The sequence below is a fragment of the Cyprinus carpio genome, chromosome A15, assembly GCF_018340385.1.
Source record: "Cyprinus carpio isolate SPL01 chromosome A15, ASM1834038v1, whole genome shotgun sequence".
Classification (NCBI taxonomy): Eukaryota; Metazoa; Chordata; class Actinopteri; order Cypriniformes; family Cyprinidae; genus Cyprinus; species Cyprinus carpio.
Genome location: NC_056586.1, coordinates 8,023,935 through 8,041,298, shown reverse-complemented (window position 1 = coordinate 8,041,298; position 17,364 = coordinate 8,023,935). Strand labels below are relative to the sequence as shown.

Here is a 17,364-nt window from a genome sequence, read left to right as displayed (position 1 = left end):
TATGGTATAAACAAAAATGTCTTACCTGACTTTATTTCCAGAGCTTGATTCTGTAAATGAAAAGAGAAAAACATACGTGTAACTTAAAATGTCTGGTTCTTGCCTCAGGCAGCGGTAGTCATCTGGTAGCAAGCTTAACTAATGACATCTTATTAGATGGTGCAAAAAGAGGGTATGAGACAGTAACAAATTCCAGAGCTGCACTGAGAGTGTGTGTGTGTGTGTGTGTGTGTGTGTGTGTGTGTGTGTGTTTGTGTGTGTGTGTGTGTGTGTGTGTGTGTGTGTGTGTGTGTGTGTGTGTGTTTTGTAAGGTCCCTTAGGAGCCCCTAAGGGGACATATTGATGGGAAAAAAATAAAAGATGGGAGGACAAATTATATTTCAATGCTTTTGTGTTTGCTTGGAAACAAAGACATTGTTAACAGGTTTTCTGTCTGAAACGGATTATCCATTTACCTAAATGCTGTGCAAGCCCTTTGGAAGACAGGTGAATGATGCAGTAAAATCTTTAAACTGCCTCGTTGCTGACAGCTCAACCTACAGCGTGTCCTTGCTGTTGGTATAATTTATGGCAAGCACTGCTTTAACTTCCCCCTTCATTGGTTTAATAACTTGCAGGTGAGTTTTAAAGGGAACTTTTAAGAGAAATGTAAAATGGATTTACTTACTTGACAGTTTTTTTCTATAGTACAAGATCAGGATGAGGACTGCCAGCAGAATGATCGTACACACAGACACTATCACAGCGATCACAACTGTGTAGTCCTGTGAAGCTTTCGGTGCCACTGCAAAACACATTTGTACATTTATGGCCACATTTATATGCACAAAATTGACCCAATACATATAATCAGTATTTTTATAGCTATGAAGAGGATAAATCATGTACAGCCTACTGTCAATACTGATATTTATATCACATAAACTGTTTTGTATATAATCTAACAGTAGCTCTAAATTAAAATTGAATTGAATCAAGCAACACCAAAAAAAAAGAAAATCTTTCAAACTTTTTTTTAGCTTTTTGTGAAATTAATATTGACATATTATGCATCTTTTTAATGTTTTAGAATTTAATATGATGTAAAGCTAAAAAGCTGTAATCTTGTTAGTACACATTTCTAAATACTAGTCATGCAGTTTTCCTTACAGCTTGGTACAGCAGTAATTTCACATTCAAAATGCACCAAAACTAATCAAATTAAGTCATTCTTCCATGACACTAGCAAATGTTTCACCCAGCAAGCACACTTTGTCATTCATAAAACAATCACCCAAAAAACACTGACAACAGATAAATAGCAGGTAAAGTTATACATATTTTCTTTGATCTAATATCTTTACAAAACTAGCTTTCAAAAAATTTACTTCAGTACATGTTTTCAGGGTTCTCCAAACTCGGTCCTGCAGAGTTTAGCTCCAACTTGCCTCAACACACCTGCCTGGACATTTCTAGCATGCCTGGTAAAACCTGATTAGCTGGTTCAAGTGTGTTTAATTGGGTTTGGAGCTAAACTCTGCAGGACATTGGCCCTCCAGGACCGAGTTTGAACCCCCCGTGTTACATGGTCAGTATATGTTTACATTACGGTACAAAATTATTCCTATTGTATAGTCGTTCTCTTTCGTACACCTTCTATATGTGTGTGTTCAGCTACATTTTTTTTTTTTACATTTGTAATATATTTCAATATGTAGAAATGTTGCAAATTGCTGTCTTATTCAGTTCCGTGTTATGTTTATGTTATGTTTTTTTTTTTTTAAGTGTTATGTTATGTTATGTTAAACACAACATAGTTTGTAGTAGTTAGAATTTTATTGGTGGTTGTGTCTAAGAGAGAAAAGATTGAATGTTTATGAAAGATGAAGTCATTGAAAGTATTTTTTTACCAAAGCAATGAAAATGATCTACAGTTCATTCAGAAATGGGTCCTAGCGATTGAAAAAAAAAAATAATAATAAATAAAAATCTGTCATGCTTATTATTTTATTTGCATGAGGAGCTTATTAATATCCACTCACTCTTACCTACAGTCAGCTTGACACTGCTGCTTTGGTGGGCTACAGCGGCAGACACAGATGCCCAACACTCCACTGAGCTGCTTGTCTCTGCTTTTATCTGAAGCACACTGGTGGAGTTGAAAAGGCCATTGGGGTCCTGGAGACTGCTGGTGTTGTAGTCGCCTCTGTCCACAGTGGTGCCACTGACCACCCAGGACACTGAAGGGTCCGGATACCAGCCACTCGCTTGGCAATGGAAGGTGACAAGCATCCCCTCTTGAACGGACAGATCACTCTCCAAAATCCTGACATTTCCTTTTTCTACATTTTAAATACAAAACATGAAGACTTTGTGTTATATTTTCTCAAAAAGTTAACATATTTCGAATATTATTATCTTATTATAAATTTGTATCTTATCGTAAATGTTTGTGTGTACTCTGATGGAAAATTATATGAGATGGGAAGAAGAATTACATTTAAATTCTTTCACAAAACATTTTCGTTGTCTTGCAAAACTATTGCACAAAAGCAAATTTAGTATTATTGTAATATATTACTTCAATCACAAAAGTTTTGCAAGAAACACAAAGTTTGCAACAAAAAAAAATAAAAAATCACGGGGTGCACAACTTTTGTGAGAACTTTTGCACTATGTCCCCAAAATGTGTATGGAAACTCATGCCACACTTAAAAATATATTTATATTATTGCATTAAATAACATTAACACACACACACAAAAAGCCACAGAGCACAATGTTGATATGAAAGAATTTTCAATATTGTTTTTTCCCTTTTTTTTATTAGATCTTGCATTGTGTTGTGTATTTTAAGGTTAAAGGAAATATCCAGTAGCAGAAAATTAGCAATACATTTTCCTTTTTTTCCTAAGTTGTGCCACGGTTTGACTAAAATTATGACGAAAAAGGGTCCAAAAAGGATTCAAATAACAAAAAGATATTTTTTAAACAAAACTAACTTCCACAAATGATAAGAAGGCCATGCAACAGCTTGTACTACACAACATACAAACAATATTAGAACCAGAACTGAACAAACTGAGTACAAACAATATTAGAACCCAGGTAGATCCAAAAGCAGTGTGCTTATTGTGGTGATCCAAAATCAGAAAACATCCAGGCAAAGGTCAAAATCCAGGTAATCCGTCCAAAACAAGAAACATAGACAACATCCAGAAACACGAGAAACCAGGGAACCCAGGAAAACACAGGGTGACATTCAACAAGGACTCCGTGACAATGACAGAACAACCGGGGTATTTATACACAGGGAAATGACAATGCTAACGGGGAATTGGCTGAGTGCAATGATTGATAATCACGGACAGCTGAGTGCAATGAGCAGTGATGAAACAGACAAGACTATGGGAAATGCAGTTCTAAAGTGGGGTGACGATAAGGGGAAGTGAGACCTCTAGTGGCCACCCAGGGAGACACAGAACAGACACCGTGACACTACCCCCCCTCTAAGGAGCAGCTTCCAGATGCTCCTCAGAACAAAATAACCAAAAAACAAAGAGACCAGGAGGGAGGTGGACTGGTGGAGGCAGAACAGGGGGAGGGATGGCGGGCCAGGCCCGTGTAGGGGAACTGGGACCGGCAGCGATGGCTCCACTGGTAGCCCAGGTGGCTCGGTCAGATCAGGGGGCCATGGTGGGCCCGAAAGTTCAGGGGACCACGAGGGACCAGGCAGTTCAGGTGGCCACGGTGGACCCGAAAGTTCAGGGGACCACGAGGGGCCAGGCAGTTCAGGTGGCCACGGTGGATCGGTCCATTCTCGTTGTGCAGACGGCCAGGGAGGAATTCGCCATTTGAGTGACCCGAACGGAACCAGCCAATCGGGGAGCCAGTAAGGAGCAGGCTGTGGCGATGGCCCGGTCACGGCCTTGGGAACGGCATCGGGAATGGCCTCAGACAAGGGCACCGCCTCGGGAACGGCCTTGGACACGGGTATCGCCTCCGGAACCATCTCGGGCCCCGCATCGGCCTCCGGAACAGCATCGGGCACCGCCTCGGGAATGGCCTCAGGAACGGCATCGGACAAGGACACCCGCCTCGGGAACGACCTCGGCATCGGGCACCGCCTCGGGAACGGTCTCAGGAACGGCCTCAGGAATGGCAAGGACAAGGACACCGCCTCGGGAACGACCTCGCGGCATCGGGCACCGCCTCGGGAACGGTCTCAGGAACGGCCTCGGACAAGGACACCGCCTCGGGAACGACCTCGGCATCGGGCACCGCCTCGGGAACGGTCTCAGGAACGGCCTCGGGAATGGCATCGGACAAGGACACCGCCTCGGGAACGACCTCGGCAACGACCTCGGGCTCCGCCTCGGGAACGGCATCGGGCACCGCCTCGGGAACGGCCTCGGGCTCGGCATCGGGCACCGCCTCGGGAACGGCCTCGGGCTCGGCATCGGGCACCGCCTCGGGAACGGCCTCGGGCTCGGCATCGGGCCCCGCCTCGGGAACGGCCTCGGCATCGGGCACCGCCTCGGGAACGGCCTCGGGAACGGCATTGGACAAGGACACCACCTCGGGAACGGCCTCGGGCACGACCTCGGGCTCCGCCTCGGGAACGGCCTCGGGCTCGGCATCGGGCACCGCCTCAGGAACGGCATCGGACAAGGACACCGCCTCGGGAACGACCTCGGCATCGGGCACCGCCTCGGGAACGGTCTCAGGAACGGTCTCAGGAACGGCCTCAGGAACGGCCTCAGGAACGGCATCGGTCACCGCCTCGGCATCGGGAACAACATCGGGCACCGCCTCGACCCCCGGAACAGCCCCGGTCTCGGGCACCACATCGGGAACCGTCTCTGGCACCGTCCCTGGCACGGCATCGGGCACCGCCCCGGCCTCGGGCACCGCCTCGGCCTCGGGCACCGCCTCGGCCTCGGGAAACCGCCTCGACCACCCTTCTCGGGCACCGCCTCGGTCATTGCATCGGGGACCGCCTCGGGAACCGCATCGGGCACCGCCTCGGCATCGGGCACCGCCTCGGGCATCGGGCACCGCCTTGGCATCGGCCACCGCCTCGGCATCGGGCACCGCCTCGGTCATTGCATCGGAGACCGCCTCGGGAACCGCATCGGGCACCGCCCGGCCTCGGGCACCGCCTCGGCCTCGGGCACAGCCTCGGCCTCGGGCACCGCCTCGGCATCGGGCACCGCCTCGGTCATTGCATCGGAGACCGCCTCGGGAACCGCATCGGGCACCGCCTCGGCCTCGGGCACAGCCTCGGCCTCGGGAACGGCCTCGGCATCGGGCACCGCCTCGGCAACGGGCACCGCCTCGGCAACGGGCACCGCCTCGGCTCGGGCACCGCCTCGGCATCGGGCATCGGGAACCGCCTCGGCATCGGACTTGCATCGGGAACCGCCTCGGCCACCGCATCGGGCACCGCCTCGGCATCGGGCACCGCCTCGGCATCGGGCACCGCCGCCTCGGCATCGGCACCGCCTCGGCATCGGGACATTGCATCGGAGACCGCCTCGGGAACCGCATCGGGCACCGCCTCGGCCTCGGGAACCGCCTCGGCCTCGGGCACCGCCTCGGCCACAGGCACCGCCTCGGTCATTGCATCGGGCACCGCCTCGGGCACCGCCTCGGCATCGGGCACCGCCTCGGCCACCGCCTCGGCCTCGGGCATCGGCCTCGGGCACCGCCTCGGCATCGGGCACCGCCTCGGCATCGGGCACATTGCATCGGGAACCGCCTCGGCATCGGACATTGCCTCGGGAACCGCCTCGGCCACCGCATCGGGCACCGCCTCGGCATCGGGCACCGCCTCGGCATCGGGCACCGCCTCGGCATCGGGCATTGCATCGGGAACTGCCTCGACCACCGCATCGGGCAGGCACCGCCTCGACCACCGCATCGGGCACCGCCTCGGCATCGGGCACCGCCTCGGCATCATCGGCACCGCATCGGCATGCATCGGGAACCGCCTCGGCCACCGCATCAGGCACCGCTTCGGGCACCGCCTCGGCATCAGGCACCGCCTCGGGAACCTCGGGCACGTCCACCTGGACGACAGCGGCCTGCTCGGGAACGTCCTCCTGGACGGCAGCGGCCTGCTCGGGAACCTCCTCCTGGGCGGCAGCGGCCCGCTCTGGAACGTCCTCCTGGACGGCAGCGGCCCGCTCTGGAACGTCCTCCTGGACGGCAGCGGCCCCGCTCTGGAACGTCCTCCTGGACGGCAGCGGCCCGCTCTGGAACGTCCTCCTGGACGGCAGCGGCCCGCTCTGGAACGTCCTCCTGGACGGCAGCGGCCCGCTCTGGAACGTCCTCCTGGACGGCAGCGGCCCGCTCTGGAACGTCCTCCTGGACGGCAGCGGCCTGCTCGAGACCCCCCTCCGGGCTTTGAGGAACGGCTGACGCCTGTCTCCTCCTCCTCCGCCCTCTATGATGGCGAGCCGGTGGCTCCTTGACGGAAGACTCAGGCGTTGAGTCAACCATCCTGTGCTGTGGCGCTGGGCTGGCGGCCATCTTGTGCTGTGGCGCTGGGCTGGCGGCCATCTTGTGCTGTGGCGCTGGGCTGGCGGCCATCTTGTGCTGTGGCGCTGGGCTGGCGGCCATCTTGTGCTGTGGCGCTGTGCTGGCGGCCATCTTGTGCTGTGGCGCTGGCTCAGCAGACGTGACGTGAACACTCCTGGGAACCTCTGGGATCTTGTTCAACCTGGAGAAGTAATTCAAAAATGTCTCCGTGGCCATCTTGGACAGTGGCGCTGGGCTGGCGGCCGGCTCTGGCCTCGTGGCGTGGGACTGGTGACCACCTTGTGCTGTGGCGCTGAGCTGGCGTCCATCTTGCCTCGTGGCGCTGGCCCTGGCAGTGGCATCATGGGCAGTGGCGCCACCATGGCGGACCTGCGCTTCCTCTCCCCTCTCCGTCCGCCATGGTGAGACAGTGGCTCTGATCCATCCCACACGAGCCCCGGATCGAAGGGGGGCCATGGTTGAGAGCGATGCTGAGCCTCCTCACGACCACCACTCACTCCTCTGCGACCTCCCCGGGTCCCACGAAAAATGACCAGGCGGGTTCCCTCAAACTCCATCCTTCTCTCCCGCTCGATGGCTGGGGGAGAAACCCCCAAAAAACATACCGCTGGATCTAGGCATGACGGAGTCCTTCTGTCACGACACGCACACAGACAGGTAGATCCAAAAGCAGTGTGTTTATTGGGGTGATCCAAAATCAGAAAACATCCAGGCAAAGGTCAAAATCCAGGTAATCCGTCCAAAACAAGAAACATAGACAACATCCAGAAACACGAGAAACCAGGGAACCAGGAAAACACAGGGTGACATTCAACAAGGACTCCGTGACAATGACAGAACAACCGGGGTATTTATACACAGGGAAATGACAATGCTAACGGGGAATTGGCTGAGTGCAATGATTGATAACCACGGACAGCTGAGTGCAATGAGCAGTGATGAAACAGACAAGACTATGGGAAATGCAGTTCTCAAGAAGTTAATTAAGTCCAGTAATGTTCATCTTCAAATACTCCTAATAATTTAAAAGTTTACTTTATAAAAATTAATAAAGATTTCATAGCAAAAAGCCACATGTACCAAAACCTGAAGAATTATTTTTTTTTTTTATTTTTTTTTTGTTTTTTTTTTACATTTTGTTTGTGATTTTGTTTTTAAGTGCAGCTTAGGTGTTTGAATACTTTTTTGGAGCCACTGTATGTGTGCGTTTCTTTCCACTAAAAGCAGACGTGATTGTGCTCTTTTTAAATTATTGACGGTTCATAATTGACTGGTTGATGTGTGACTGGTAAATGTGTGACAGCTAAATTGTCTCTTTTAAAAGCCTACATTATGGGCATTTTATTCACCATGAAAAAAGGCAAACAAAAGGTAAAGCAGTGGACTGTTATAGACAGCTGCATAATTAGTCAAAATTTTTGCTTTCTCTTTTTGCATGGCCACAGCAATTCATTTGTAAAGGCTTTACTGTGGGTTACTGATTGTCTTATATTGTATAGGCTACCTCATAAGTCATGTCATAGACCTTAGAGTCTTAGTTTAATTCAGACAATGCACAATGTGATAATGGTTAAAAAAGAAAGAAAGAAAGAAAGAAAAGAAAACCTGTGCAATTGCTCCTATAATGGAGAAAACGTTTGTAATTGTATTTAAACACTTGATTTTTACATATTTAAGGATGCACATTTAAAACTCACACTTAGGATGTTATGAATGCTTTATAGAGCATTGTCAAGGTTATGTAGGGCATTTACCACAATGGTAGGGTGTTTTGGGTAGTTACTACGTGGTCCAAAAAAAAAAAAAAATCCCACCTACATAGTTAAAATCTTCATTTATTTTAAAAAAAAAAGAATAGTTAAATTTTGCAGTATATGGAAATGAATTAATTAATTTATTTATTTATTTTATCCATCATGCAATAATAATAATAAAAGAATGATAATTTATACTAATAGCATCTAGTGGTGGGCAGAACGAGGCTTCATGAAACACTGAAACTGAATAGACGAATTGACGAATTATAACGTATATGTTGTGCTCATCATTCAACTATGTGGGTTGGGGGAGTAGTTAATGTCACCTTAGGTTTGAATCACAAGTCCCACCTAGGAAATTTTCGTGTTCTGGAAATGTTTTCAGCGGCAAGTTTTATTTTAGTTCCCAGAATGTTCTGCTAAAAGGTAGGATAACATTCTCTAAAAACATTCTAAAAATGTGTATTGATAACATTGTTCGAACGTTATTCTCTAACATTCTAATAAAGCTTCCCATCACACTAGATGTAGACTTACAGTGGGTACGGAAAGTATTCAGACCCCCTTAAATTTTTCACTCTTTGTTATATTGCAGGCAATTTGCTAAAAATCAGTTAAGTTGCCATTTTTTCCCTCATGTAATGTACATACACAGCACCCCCAATATTGACACGAAAAAAACACAGGAATTGTTGACATTTTTGCAGATTTATTAAAAAAGAAAAACTGAAATATCACATGATTCCTAAGTATTCAGACCCTTTCCTGTGACACTCATATATTTAACATCAGGTGCTGTCCATTTCTTCTGATCATCCTTGTGATGGTTCTACACCGGTCATTTGAGTCCGCTCGTGTTTGATTATACTGATTGGACTTGATAGGAAAGCCACACACTGTCTATATAAGACCTTACAGCTCACAGTGCATGTCAGAGCAAATGAGAATCATGAGGTCAAAGGAACTGCCTGAAGAGCTCAGAGACAGAGAAGTGTGGCAAGACACAGATCTGGCTAAGGTTACAAAAAAAATCTGCTGCACTTAAGTTTCCTAAGAGCACAGTGGCCTCAATAATCCTTAAATGGAAGACGTTTGGGACGACCAGAACCCTTCCTAGAGCAAGCCGTCCAGCCAAACTGAGCTATCGGAGGAGAAGAGCCTTGGTGAGAGAGGTAAAGAAGAACCCAAAGATCACTGTGACTGAGCTCCAGAGATGCAGTCGGGAGATGGGAGAAAGTTGTAGAAAGTCAACCATCACTGCAGCCCTCCACCAGTCGGTGGATTTATTAGGCAGAGTGGCCCGACGGAAGCCTCTCCTTCATGTGCAAGACACATGAAAGCCCGCATGGAGTTTTGCTAAAAAAAAAAACAGAGAAATAGAATTCTCTGGTCTGATGAAGACCCAAGATAGAACTTTTTGGCCTTAATTCTAAGTGGTATGTGTTGGAGAAAACCAGGCACTGGCTCATATCACCTGTCCAAATACAGTCCCCAACAGTGAAGCATGGTGGTGGCAGCATCATGTGGGTGTGGGTGTTTTCAGCTGCAGGGACAGGACGACTGGTTGTAATCGAGGGAAGATGAATGCGGCCAAGTACAGGGATATCCGGGGACGAAAACATTCTCCTCCAGAGTGCTCAGGACCTCAGACTGGGCCGAAGGGTTCACCTTCCAACAAGACAATGACCCTAAGCACACAGCTAAAATAATAAAGGAGTGGCTTCACATCAACTCCATGACTGTTCTTGAATGGCCCAGCCAGAGCCCTGACTTAAACCCAATTGAGCATCTCTGGAGAGACCTGGAAATGGCCATCCACCAACGTTTACCATCCAAACCTGACAGAACTGGAGAGGATCTGCAAGGAAGAATGGCAGAGGATCCCCAAAATGCCAGGTGTGAAAAACTTGTTGCATCTTTCCTTCCCAAAAAGACTCATGGCTGTATTAGATCAAAGGGTGCTTCTAATAATAGCTGAGCAAAGAATACTTAGGATTCATGTGATATTTCAGTTTTTGATAAATCTGCAAAAATGATCAACAATTCTGTGGTTTTTCTGTCATATGGGGGTGTTGTGTGTACATTAATGAGGAAAAAATATGAACTTAAAATGATTTTACGTAGCAAATGGCTGCATTATAACAAAGAGTGAAAAAATGTAAGGGGGTCTGAATATCTTTTCCGTCATGGTAGACCCACTGTATATTGCTCAGAAGTCAAATGTTGGTTGAAAGTGAAACCCAACCTGTCGTGTTTGCATGTCAAACCGCCAGATGTCGTAAATAACTCCAAAAACAGCATTACCAACTTCACACTTATTATAAATTACAAGATGATAGCGACTTTATTTCGCTGTCCCATAAATTTAAAAAAGTGTCTTGAGATTAAGCCATAGGTGGGTTGAGGGCTTATTGACAATAATAGTTTGGTTGATAAACGTCGGGCCTACCATGTATGGTCGAACAGTTCCTAGTTAGTTTTAACGTCACCATTATGGTGATCAGTAGTTAGGCAGTATGACTCTTTTTAATGTTAGTTTTTATTTGAGTTGTGTAGTTTAGCGTGTAAATTTTGTTGAGCAGATTCTTGTTGTGATTTCTTGATGTTTGTGTTGATGTTTGTGTTAATTTTTTGAGTTATTTGAAATTATCTGATTAAAATTCTGCTGGGTCTCAGTCTGTTGACCCATTGATTCGCTTTAATAAATAATATGCAAATAACACCATAGATCATATTGGGTGAAACTAGATAATCAGACCTCTATGTGATGATATCTTAATCATCAGCAAGCAACCAGCATCATCTAACCACATGTTCTCTTGCTGTTTTTGCCATAACAGACATCGCTACAGTAGCTAAAGAACAACATTGACAATTTAAGTGTCAAATTGCACAACTAAAGCCAACACTGACCACCATTATGATGACATCAAACCAAACTATTACTTTTAAACAGACATCAACATCAACATCAACATCTAAACCTCTGTTAATCTCAATAAGAACTTTTGTAAATGTATGACAGAAATAAAGTCAATCTGGTTTATAAGTTAAGTTGGAAATACTGTTTTGGGGGTTATTTAATGAAGTTGGCAAAGGTTGGGTTATTACTTTCAACCAAAATTTGACATCTGAGCAACATTTGAGTCCACATCCAATGTCCAGTGGAAAGTTTCCCACTTAAATCTTAATTAGAATGTTAGGGGATAATGTTCTAATAATGTTATTAATAAACATTTTTAGAATGTTTTTAGAGAATGTTATCCTATCTTTTGAGAAAACGTTCTGGGAACAAAAATAAAACTACCCGCTAAAAACATTGTTAGAACAATGCATGGTAATGTTCTTAGAAAATTTTTTGAACAAAATATTCTAGCTGGGGTGAAGCATGTATATAATAATAATAAATATTTGAAAGTTGTGTTTTTATTGTTCTGTTCTTCTAATATGTTGTAGCTGAAAACCGAATGAACTCTTTGTAATGTTATTTTGGTCATGAAAAATTAACATTAAGAAAAGACATCAAGCCACAACTCCTGGCATTTTTATTTTTATTTTTTTACATATAAAGAATTTTATTTAAATATATTAACTGTTCTGCTGCATTAACTCCACTTTTATTCTTTGCGGGAGTTAGGTTAAGACAGATGTGCGATTGTGTGGTTTGTTCGGGTCTCAAAACATTTGTGAAACGCCCCAATGCTTTGAATTGCCTTAGTCATGTGACATGGGGTTTTTGAATCACACTTCGACGCAGGGTTTCGAAATATCTGCTTTTTGGGATCTTGACGCCGTGTCGAAATGTCAGTTTTGCGTCAGCCATCCCTAATAGATTCAATAAACTATATGATTTGAGGTGTTAGTCCAACTACTTTAAAACTACACTTTATTTAAACAAATAAAATGTCTGTGATAATTTAATCATTACCCTTTTTCTTCTTCTTTTTTTGCCATAGGACACAGCAGTTATCTGAATATGATGTGAATAAAAATTAACCATAAAACAATATAAAATGATTAAAAAAATAGGCAATTTTATTCTTGCACTCTTGTGTTGTGTATGGGAACAGAATCGTTCAGAACAGAAAAGTCTCTTTAATTTATTCAGTGATCTTTGTAAACAACCTTGGTAGATACAATAACTGAAATTCCCTTAAAATCTAAAATCTGCTGAAAGAAGTATACAACAAAGGTTTCATGTCAAATATCAAATACAGCTACAGTACATCATTTTGCACTACTCTGGTACTGTTTTTTTTCCATTTATTGGGAATAAACTTGTCTGTGTGTTTTTCTTTTTAATGTGTATGTATGTTTACTATATATAATAGTATTATTTTCATTGTTTTGTATTGGTTTATGATATTTATTTTATTAAAACATTTATCAAAATATTTAAGTAGTAATTACATTTTAATATTTATTTAGAATATTTTTTTTATATTTATTTTAATATACTTTATCACTTATTTTAATATGTATTTATTTATTTATTTTTTCTGTCTGTTTTGTTTTATTTATATTGTTGATTTTGGCTTATTGTCACACTCTGTGTCGGAAGGAACGATGGAGACTTGGATCAGAGAAACAGACTTTAAAAAATCCAAAACAGGGTGGTAATCCACACTAGGAATGGCTGTAACACACGAACATTACGTTTGAGACCCGACAAACATAGACTGCACAGACTAGGGCTTAAATACATGGGGAAACGAGGCCAATTAACATGACACATCTGAACCACATGAGCACAATCAAACAACGGAGAAACTGGGTCACGGGGAGCACATGGGGAGAAAAACACACACAAACACTCCAGAGGCGTGACATATAACCCCCCTCCTGGAAGGCGTGTCTTCACGCCATAGAAACAACATAGGGAGGAACGGGTGTGAACATGGGAGGAGGCTCAGAAGGAGGACGGGCACCCCGTTGGGGACAGCAGACAGAGTCCATGGTGGAGACGACAGATGGAGGAGACAGGAGGAAACATGAGGAGTTAGGTTGGGAGTGATAGTAGACAGGAGGGGCTTGGAGCAGGTGGAGCCAGGTGGGAACCAGGCCAAAGCCATGAAGGCAACCTACGGAGGGAAGAGCCATGGTGGAGGAAGGGCTGATGACTCCAGGGGGGTGACCAATGGCAGCCGAGCAGGTGTTGGAGGAGCCCAAGGCGGAGATGGAGAACCGATGAGCCAGGGCGAGGGGGAGGCTCTAGAGGGCCACGGTGGAGCAGATGGCTCAGGCGACTGAGGCATAGGTGGGGAGCCGGAAGGCCGCAGTGGAGATGGAAGGCCACGGTGGAGCCAGAGCGATAGAGTACCGAGGAGGAGCCGAAGAGAAGGAGGAGCCTGACAGAGCCAGAGGGACAAGGTGCAGCTAGAGGAGTGGAGCACCAAGGTGGCGGATATTTGATGACAGACCAAGGCAGAGCCGGAGGAATGAGGGAGCTGATGGAGCTGGTAGACTGACGGGCCACAGTGGAGAGGAAGGAGCTAGGATCCATGGTGGAGCCGCTGGGTCGAAGGGCCGAGACAGAGTCCGAGACTCAGAGGCTGGAGGCAGAGACAAGTGATCCTCCAGCCATGACACAGATGGAGACTGGCAGACCCGCGGCGATCCCACCACACAGATGGAGGGCTGGGCAGAGAGGCTGCCAGGAGACAGCGGTGGCAATGGTGAGGACTGGTGCAGAGGTGGTGGGAGAGGGAGGCTGGGCCGGAGTTCAGGATGCTCAAGGGGCTCAGGAATGTTGTGTGCTACCCACATACAGCACAAGGCCACTCCCAGCACCGGGAGCGCCAGTGACAGGTAAAAAACCTCTGTGGTCGTTGTCCCACAGGCAGATAGTTCAGGGCAGATGGACAGTTGAAGGCAGACAGATAATTCAGGGTAGGCAGATAAATCAGACGAAGGCAGGAGAAGAGGGGGCATGTCTGCATATATATAGATAAATCAGACGAAGGCAGGTGGTGAGGTGGGTTGTGTTTATATATGTGCTATTTATGTACATTGTTGTCTACTAAGTTGTGCGGTCACTGTACTTTAGTTTGTTGTAGCTGGTGTTATGTCATTTGTTGCTGCTGCTGTTTTGTGGTAATCATCAGTGTTGTTGTTTTGTGTGGTGGCCCGTGGGCTCGGGCTCTCCATCATGGGTGGGCTCAGGTTTGAGCTCCGCACAGTAGGGTGATGGTGGGCTGAGCTCTGGCTCTGGGTGTGCTCTGGATTGGGAATAGACACTTTCCAGATGGGGCAGTGGTAGTTTGCCCTGATCCAGAACAGTGAGAACAGAACAGTCAACCGCATGCTCCACAAGGGGCAGGTCCTTACCGGCTAGGGAGATGAACAAAGCAGCGAGGGGATCCATGGGGAAAACATGGGAAACAAAATCACTGTACAAAAAAACTGAAATCAAACGGAGGGAAAACATGCAGTCAAATTATAATTTTTTGTTTGTTTGTTTGGTTGGGTCTCTGTGTCGGAAGTAACAACGGAGATGTGGATCAGATAAAAAGACTTTAATAAATCCAAAACAAGGGGGTAATCCACACTAGGAATGGCTGTAACACACGAACATGACGTTTGAGACCCGACAAGCATAGGCTGCATCTGAAAACTCTAAAATGCTGCCTTCGGAGGTAGCATTCCAAGGCAGCAAGGCATCAAGAAATCTTCAAATCCAAATCCTGCTTTACTTCCTGTCTCCAGAGGTACCTTCTTCTGATCAAATTTTGAAAGCAGCATAGATGTATCCTTCGCTGCCTTTGATATCCCACAATCCTGTGCATTCCATTCCATGATGGTTGAGCTAAAAATAAAGATGGCATCTGAAAGTTGCGTTTGGTTGTCAGTTTGTGTGTAAATGTATATTTCTGGCTAACTTTTGATGTTAGTTCTAGCGAGAAATCAGTATTATAGTAATTAAATATTCATTTAGTTATCACAAAAACTCATTCTACTTTGCTGTAAATCATTAAACCGTTACGGTGCCTCAGAAGTCTGTCCAAAATCATGAGGTGCCTTCATGCAAAAACGCTGCCTGCAAAGTCTATTCAGAAAGTCAAGTTTTTGGATGCAGCCTTAGACTGCACAGACTAGGGCTTAAATACATTGGGAAAGTGAAAAAGTGAAAGTGACGTGACATACAGCCAAGTATAGTGACCCATACTCGGAATTCGTGCTCTGCATTTAACCCATCCAAAGTGCAAACACACAGCAGTGAACACACACCCAGAGCAGTGGGCAGCCATATTTATACTGCGGCACCCGGGGAGCAGTCAGGGGTTCGGTGCCTTGTTCAAGGGCACCTCAGTCGTGGTATTGCCGGCCTGAGACTCGAACCCACAACCTTAGGGTTAGGAGTCAAACTCATCAACCACTAGGCCACAACTTCCCCACAAAACGGGGCCAATTAACACAACACACCTGAAACAAATGAACACAATCAAACAAAGGAGAAACTGGGTCACAGGTAGCACATGGTGAGAAAAACACAAACAAACAGTCCAGAGGTGTGTCACTTAAGTTTAGGTTTGGGGGTAGAGTTAAAGGATTTAAAATATATCTACAAAATACAAAATGAGATACAGGATTTGTAAATATTTCAGGATTCTAGTAGTAAATACCTAATAATACTTTTGTTTTAGATGTTGCAGTACATATTATATGTTTAAACATCTACCCAAACATTCATAAAAGTATGTTTTTGTACCATACATGTAAATACATATCAACAATGACGACAGACTGATCAGTCACCTCCCCAGAACAAACAGTATGTGAGTTTTGTGTCAAAGTAAGTTATACTCATATACAAAAACATCCTCAAGTTCAAAAAATAATACGGATTGAGTATTTTAATACTGTATTTTTGGTGATAACAATAAGAGCTACATAAATATCATCCACTAAGCCTGTGCCTAAGCAGGGCCGCTCTTCCCTTGTCAACTGGGTGATTTTTTTTTTTTTTTTTTTTTTTTTTTTTTTTCAGCTGGAGGGCCAGGCAGGGAAAATTACTGTGTTTAATCTGGAAGAAGTATGGCCGCCCATGACCCTAATGAAAAGCTTTGTGAGCAGTCCTGTGTCCGAAAGGCTGACACACGTTTAGCCCTTTCTGATTTACATCCTAATTCTGATACTCTTGCCAAGCTAATCTATTGAGGAAAGCCATACAGAAAGCGAATATGGATAAGAGACAGGCTACATCTTAGTTCACATACTATCCATCCTAAACAGTATTTACAATTACTATTCAATATTATGGACTTGCCTGGTGGGTGATAAAAACACCAAAAATATATAATATGAGAATACTACAGAGATTTGGTTGGGGTGGGGTCTTTTGATTTACCGCGGAACACCGTAGCAACATGTCAAAAACCTCACAGAACTCCTTAGCAACACTCTGGCTACCACCCAAATGTAGTATTGTAGCTATGAGTTTAGCATGAGCAAACACTGCTTACATTTTCTTCTTATTGAAACAAAAATCCACGAAAAACATGCCTGTGGCAACATGACCAGTGAGTGGAGGTAAAGGTTTAATGCTCTCAGTTTGAAAATAACAAACCACATACTGATGGTGCTAACAAAAGAAAACAGTTTAGTTTGCTTCTACATGCCCTACTATATAGCTCTAATTAAAGTTGGTGTTTTACTAGTGTTCAATACAGCTGGAAACTGCCAACTCAGTCTCATTAGAAAATGTTACTATTTTATGGTGATTTCTTATGAATAAATCATCAATTGGCCAAGATGTAAAAAAGTTACAAACTGTCATGTGAATGTGTTGATAGTGCAGTGAACTGCATATAGGTCAGTTTTTGGATTCTTGCAATGTTGATAGAGGCCAAACAGATCTTGTGTAAAAGCTAACTATTTATCAGGGGGCAGTTTTATATTAAATCACATGATGTGTATAGAGTCAATTCAGTGACACATATACTTGCAAAATAAAAAAAATATATATATATAAAAATAAAACTGAGAAAAAATAAATGTGCTTTTTTGCAAACAAAAATTAAGAACCTTTCATTTACATGCCTCCTGACATAAATTAAGAAATTACTGCCACTGTAAGGTTCAAAAA

The 17,364-nt window shown here is 45.1% G+C and overlaps 1 protein-coding gene across 2 annotated transcripts in view; it reads right to left on the bottom strand.

Moving 5' to 3' along the window:
* LOC109056631 (immunoglobulin superfamily member 5-like) overlaps positions 1–17,364 on the bottom strand; it is a 43,162-nt gene that overhangs the window by 6,422 nt on the left and 19,376 nt on the right. Inside the window, exons 4-6 of one of the 2 annotated variants that reach the window (XM_042770882.1) lie at positions 2,022–2,321; positions 668–784; positions 26–50 (exon numbers count right to left, since the gene is read on the bottom strand). In XM_042770882.1, coding sequence (XP_042626816.1) covers positions 26–50; positions 668–784; positions 2,022–2,321 — 442 coding nt within the window. The remainder of the gene's footprint in view (positions 1–25; positions 51–667; positions 785–2,021; positions 2,322–17,364) is intronic. The other variant, XM_042770883.1, reaches the window with a different exon arrangement.